The 6965-nt window shown below is 43.8% G+C and overlaps 1 protein-coding gene across 1 annotated transcript; it reads left to right on the forward strand.

Moving 5' to 3' along the window:
- The first annotated feature begins 1519 nt into the window (after nt 1-1519).
- Nucleotides 1520-4848, forward strand: LOC145861066 (uncharacterized). Its single transcript, XM_082962448.1, has 3 exons — nt 1520-1642; nt 2311-2525; nt 4183-4848. The coding sequence occupies exons 1-3, from the start codon at nt 1625-1627 to the stop codon at nt 4295-4297; spliced, it is 348 nt and encodes a 115-aa protein (XP_082818574.1). The 5' UTR covers nt 1520-1624; the 3' UTR covers nt 4298-4848.
- Nucleotides 4849-6965: the final 2117 nt, after the last annotated feature.

Below are 6965 nucleotides of genomic sequence, written 5' to 3' on the forward strand. Positions count from 1 at the left end.
TGGAAGGTCCCCCACTCTCCACTGGGATTCTCTGCCTCTAACCCTATTACAGGGGCTGAGTCACTGGCTTATTGGTGTTCTTCCATGCCGTCCCTAGGAGGGGTGCTTCACTTGAGTGGGTTGAGTCACTGACGTGGTCTTCCTGTCTGGGTTGGCGCCCCCCCTTGGGTTGTGCCGTGGCGGAGATCTTTGTGGGCTATACTCGGCCTTGTCTCAGGATGGTAAGTTGGTGGTTGAAGATATCCCTCTAGTGGTGTGGGGGCTGTGCTTTGGCAAAGTGGGTGGGGTTATATCCTGCCTGTTTGGCCCTGTCCGGGGGTATCTTCGGATGGGGCCACAGTGTCTCCTGACCCCTCCTGTCTCAGCCTTCAGTATTTATGCTGCAGTAGTTTATGTGTTGTGGGGTTAGGGTCAGTCTGTTATATCTGGAGTATTTCTCCTGTCTTATCCGGTGTCCTGTGTGAATTTAAGTATGCTCTCTCTAATTCTCTCTTTCTCTCTTTCTTTCTTTCTTTCTCTCTCTCTGAGGACCTGAGCCCTAGGACCATGCCTCAGGACTACCTGGCATGATGACTCCTTGCTGTCCCCAGTCCACCTGGCCGTGCTGCTGCTCCAGTTTCAACTGTTCTGCCTGCGGCTATGGAACCCTGACCTGTTCACCGGACGTGCTACCTGTCCCAGACCTGCTGTTTTCAACTCTCTAGAGACAGCAGGAGTGGTAGAGATACTCTCAATGATCGGCTATGAAAAGCCAACTGATATTTACTCTTGAGGAGCTGACTTGTTGCACCATCGACAACTACTGTGATTATTATTATTTGACCATGCTGGTCATTTATGAACATTTGAACATCTTGGCCATGTTCTGTTATAATCTCCACCCGGCACAGCCAGAAGAGGACTGGCCACCCCTCATAGCCTGGTTCCGCTCTAGGTTTCTTCCTGGGTTTTGGCCTTTCTAGGGAGTTTTTCCTAGCCACCATGCTTCTACACCTGCATTGCTTGCTGTTTGGGGTTTTAGACTGGGTTTCTGTACAGCACTTTGAGATATCAGCTGATGTAAGAAGGGCTATATAAATCAATTTGATTTGATTTGATATACAGCAGCTCACCTTTATGCTCAGTGGAATCGCACCCCTGGTCACAGAGTAATAAAAGAGTCCTCTAATGTGGTCTAAGTCAAGAATGAGTGCCAGGGGCCCATTAAAACAATTAAAGTATGACACAAAGCGCACCTGCTACTAAGCTTCTCCCTCATCATTCCCAGAATTACACTTTAATTCACACCCCTCTGCTTCTAAATTTACCCCCAGGGACAAAAGCCTTCTTAATAATTAAAAGCTTTGTGGTGCTGATTTTCTGAAACATGAGACATCCTCTTTGCTGTGTTCTGTGTGTGGTGTGTGGGTGCATAAAGAGCAGTGAGCTCACTGAGTGATGTCAGAAGTGGGCAGGTCTGTTCTGTATTGACTGGAATGTAACTGGGCCTGCCCTATTCAGCATCACTGTCTCAGAAAGCTATAAGAAGGTGGCATGTCCGCAGAGTGGCTCAAAGTTACCCTCCCAGCTGAACTACAGCACTTTGAACAGATCAAGCAGTCTCTCTATCTCTCCATCTCAGTCCATGGCAACTGTAGTGCCCGTGAGTATTTATTTATGTGTTTGGGTTATAATAGTGGTATGTGAAAATGTGGGGTATTTTTACGAACGATCCTCAACAGAACTGGATCAGCAGAAAAGTTTTTATGAAATGATGGTTATTATGTTAAATAGACAAAGGGAAAAATAGGAAATATTGGACAGGAGCCTCGGTTGATAAACTCCTATGTGTCACTGTACCCATGGAGGGGCTTCAGTTCAACTGTGTGTCTGTAGCAGACTAGGTTGTCTGGTAGTCAGAGTGAGGATGTTCAGTCAATGCTCTCCATGAAGATCAGGTGTCACGTAAAATAATCTGTTTGTCTGGAGCCTCACTGTGAGGTAGAAAGAAGGATGCAGTCTGTGTGTGTGTGTGCTAGGCTTGGGTTTCTGATGGAGAGGGGGATTTTTTTCTCAACTTCTCAACTGTTTACTGAAATTCTGGACAGAGACAAAACAGTTTGCATTGTGTGAAAATGATGAAATTAATGAAACAATGTTCACTGTGTAAAACTAAAATGAACAGAACTTTTTTTATTTTTGTGCTTTTGAAAACAAGTTTTGAATTATTAGGGTCCTTTATTTTGGCACTTAAATCCACAAAATAGACATTGTGTTGCTTCAAAATGCTTAGCAAAAATCTGTATTTTTCTCTCCCCATGTCTCCTCCAGTTTGCTTCCTGTTATGGAAACAGCACTCTCCATCAGCCTCTCCAACTATTTGGGAAGGGCCCCAAGTGTGGTTACATGTCCCTCATCGCCTACCGCGGCCCTCGTAATGACCCCCACCCACGTCTGGCATGCAATACTCCTAAGTTGACCCTACGTCAGATCTACAGAATGCTGTGTGTGATGCGTTATGAGGCTGCTGCTGCAGCCAACAAGAGGTGAGGCCAAATCCCAATGCTGTACTACCCTGCAACATCTCTCTGGATGCACTGTTATCAGTCTTATTTCTCTTCAAGCCCTGTGTGTGTAGGTAGCATACACAGTGCATTCGGAAAGTATTCAGATCCCTTGACTTTCTCCACATTTTGTTACGTTACAGCCTTATACTAAAATGTATTAAATTGTTTTTTCCCCCTCATCAATCTACACACAATACCCAATAATGACAAAGCAGAAACAGGTTTTTCGAATTTTTAGCAAAGTTATTAAAAATAAAAAGCTGAAATATCACATTTACATAAGTATTCAGACCCTTTACTCAGTACTTTGTTAAAGCACATTTGGCAGCGATTACAGCCTCAGGTCTTCTTGGGTATGACGCTACAAGCTTGGCACACCTGTATTTGGGGAGTTTCTCCCAATCTTCTCTGCAGATCCTCTCAAGCACTGTCTAGTTGGATGGGGAGGGTCGCTGCACAGCTATTTTCTGGTCTCTCCAGAGGTGTTTGAGATGGGGAGATGTCATACGTGACGCTTGGCATTCAGGCCAAAGAGTTCAATCTTGGTTTCCTAAGACCAGAAAATCTTGTTTCTCATGGTCTGAGAGTCTTTAGGTGCCTTTTGGCAAACTCCAAGCAGGCAGTCATGTGCCTTTTACTGAGGAGTGGCTTCCGTCTGGCCACTCTACCATAAAGGACTGGTTGGTGGAGTGCTGCAGAGATGGTTGTCCTTCTGGAAGGTTCTCCCATCTCCACAGAGGATCTCTGGAGCTCCTTCAGAGTGACCATCGGGTTCTTGGTCACCTGCCTGACCAAGGCCCTTCTATCCCGATTGCTCAGTTTGGTCCGGCGGCCCGCTCTAGGAAGAGTCTTGGTGTTTCCAGGCTTCTTCCATTTAAGAAGGATGGAGGCCACTGTGTTCTTGGAGACCTTTAATGCTGCAGAAATGTTTTGGTGTCCTTCCCCAGATCTGTGCGTCGACACAATTCTGTCTCGGAGCTCTACGGACAATTCCTTCGACCGTATGGCTTGGTTTTTTCTCTGACATGCACTGTCCAACTGTGGGACCTTATATAGATAAGTGTGTGCCTTTCCAGATCATGTCCAATCAATTGAATTTACCACAGGTGGACTCCAAGTTGTAGAAACATCTCAAGGATGATCAATGGAAACAGGATGTACCTGAGCTCAATTTCGAGTCTCTTAGCAACGGGTCTGAATACTTATGTAAATAAGGTATTTCTGTTTAAAAAATATATATACATTTGCTAAAATTATGAAAAAATGTTTTTTCTTTGTCATTATGGGGTTGAATACATTTTAGAATAAGGCTGTAACGTAACAAAATGTGCATTAAAAGGGTCTGAATACTTTCCGAATGCACTGTATCATCTAGCACTGTCAAAATGTGCTATATTCGGGGTAGGTGATACACTCTCAGAAAAAAAGGTTCTACCTGGAACCAAAAAGGGTTCTACTATGGGGACAGCCAGAGAACCCTTCTGGAACCCTTTTTTCTAAGAGTGTAGGGTCTTAAGCTGTTTTGTCAATTGAATGAAAAAAAAATCCCGTTCTGAATATTTTAGAGGATGTAGATGTTAAATAATTACCTCAATTTATAGATCTCTGACTCATGGTCAAACTCTTTGTGTTTCAGGAAGCAAGCATCTTCTCCTCCACCACCCGGTTCTCCGACCAGGTCAGACAGGAGATGTCTGCCTTCCTGCTTTCGTCGTAGACGTATTACTCCTAACATAAAAAGATTTGGATGATAATAGCACCTTAAGAGTCCCCCCCCCCCCATTGGGAGCTACGATTAATTTGGGGATGAGCCCCCTTTACGTCTCCACACAAACCAGTACATAGGGGCACAGACACCAGGACACTCCTGAGACACAGCACACCTGTATTTTTCCATCTGGAGGGGTCAGAAGTGGAGTAGTGACTGATAGACTTAGCTTCATGTTAGAGCCCAGTGGGCAATGATTCACCATTGATTCAGAAGATCTACTATTTTTTCCTTTCTCTATGGCAACCACAGTGATTTTTTTTGTCCTATATATGTAATTTCAGCAGGTGAGACTCACCTTTGCTCACTGCACAGGTCCGACAGTAAATAAACCTGTGGAAAGTTACCAGCGGTCAGGAAAGGGGACTTAACTTTTTCATGTTCCTCTGGTGTGGGCTGGGGGGTTAGGTGTTGGGTTGTTGTCTTTTTTAGGTGTGTTGAAATCTGGGTGTACATTGCTAAATGAAAGGTGTAATTGACTTACATTTGCACTGTGAAGATTTAATAAAGCTTTGACTGTTTAGATCAACTTAACTCGTCTGTTGTATTTTGCTGTTAAAGGTTTGTGTTTCTGCGACCATTTTATCAAATAGATTACTGTCCATTGAAGTGTATACTCTGGGTTACATAGAATGACACTGTATTTACAAAGTAACACACATAATACCATCACCTGTATACTTGTGTCATACATCATTTAAAGCATTTGCCATTCATTCCAAATGGAGGTAAGTAATTACCACAATGCAGTAATTATTGGCTGGGGGGAGGTTTTACTGACTTACTTCTCAATCTCGTTCCACCCCATGCCAGATCTTTTACTATCTACTTCTAGTTCCTGCCTCCAGGTGTTTTTTGGGTGCACTGTTTTCCATTTTCCTTGCAGGTTCCAGGATAGAGCTGGAGGGAAGTTCAGACACAATCAGGAGAAAAACATGATGAACTGTTATGCTGTTCAGGTTTCATTGTTTCATTGTTTAATTGAGAACATGAATCCAGAAGACTCACATGAATTATCCTCTTTCGCACAGAGGCAGACAGACAGAAAGAAAAGGGAAGAATAGGTAACAATTAGACACACCAGACAGTAGGCACTTAAAATAATAGAATAGACTGGACACTTTAAAATAGGCTACAACGCTACACTAGAGACTTAAAACAATAAAAAGACACTGGGCCCTTAAAAACAACACTAAACACCTAAAATAAGCCCTCCTATCAATTTCAAATGATTAATATGGTTGTTAAACGACATAGAAAACCCCGCTCACAGCCCCTGCTGTAAACACAGATTCCTGTTCTCTCTCTTGACTACAGCCATGCTGACCGGTCCACAGCTGACCAGAGCCGGGCCCCAGCTGATCTGACAAGGCCCCTGCTGAAACTTTGATGGGGAGAGATGTTGTCTGAACGTGAGGAGCAGAGGAGTCAGGTTGCAGGACAGGAAACTCGCTCTCAGTTTTCATCTTGAGGAGGAAGTGGATATTTCAGTCATGCTACCCTGGGATTACGCACGTGCATCTCCTTTAAACTGCTACTGTGCGTGCAGGTGCATGGAGCAAACATCTTGTCCTTCACTCAGGGTCAATTCTCATAGAAATGGTGATCATAGCTTACTCATTCAGAATCATGGAACAGTCGGATTTTACACTAAAACACAACTCCATAGTCCAGCCACCACCGCCTTGCACAGAATGGTGAACAGGGCTCTGAGGCTGGGCTACACACTCATTACCAAAAACAAGACGTGATGCAGCTGCACATGCAAAAATAGGTCCCAATGGCATAGCTAAACATAAACAGATGTAGGATCTTAATTTGAACCAGTTTGCTACAGTAGGAAAATAATCATGCAGCAACAGGAAATGTGAATTATTATGTGGAATATAATTAATGGACAAGTTCTCCTGCAACAGGGTGATCACGATCCTTCATCTGTAGAGTGAAAAGCAAACCCCTGTGGTGCAGACACTGGATACACAATCAATAACAACGCCTCTCAACAAAAGGTTCTTCTAAACGTAGGTCTGCGCAGGAGGGCTCTATGTTGTTACTGATAGAAAAACACACATTTAGCTAAGTGGCTGTTTGGCTCCAGCACCAGTTACAGTACTTATTTACATCATGTTAATTGGCCTCCGGTTCCTTTGGTGGAGACATACTAATTAAATGGTCAATGGACCCCCTATACAAGTCAATGTAGTTTGTTACATTTTAGTCATTTAGCAGACCCTATTATCCAGAGCGACTTACAGGAGCAATTAGGGTTAAGTGCCTTGCTCAAAGGCACATCGACAGATGTATCACCTAGACAGCTCGGGAATTTGAACCAGCAACCTTTTGATTACTGGCCCAACCCCTTAAATGCTCGGGGTGTGAGAGACAACCCACTAGGCACAGACATCAATTCAACGTCTATTCCACGTTGGTTCAACGTAATTTCATTGAAATGATGTGGAAACAAAGTTAATTCAACCAGCCCAGTGGGAACAAGTTGATGTATGTGGTCTGAGAGGGACATCAGATCTGTACTGTACTATACACGCACATCTTCTCCATCTCACCAAATGTTCTTACTCCTGTATTCTGACATCGAGGTCAAACAAATTAAGGAGCCAATTAGTGTGACCTGCTACAGTCTCACCACAAAG

Source organism: Salmo salar, chromosome 16 (assembly GCF_965601325.2).
Source record: "Salmo salar chromosome 16, fSalSal1, whole genome shotgun sequence".
In the NCBI taxonomy this organism is placed as follows: domain Eukaryota; kingdom Metazoa; phylum Chordata; class Actinopteri; order Salmoniformes; family Salmonidae; genus Salmo; species Salmo salar.

What these genes read in the sequence shown, in the direction of transcription:
- LOC145861066 (XM_082962448.1), top strand. An exon ending in GCTGCTGCAGCCAACAAGAG is followed by an intron (nt 2,526 to 4,182) that starts GTGAGGCCAAAT and finishes TTTGTGTTTCAG; the next exon opens with GAAGCAAGCATCTTCTCCTC.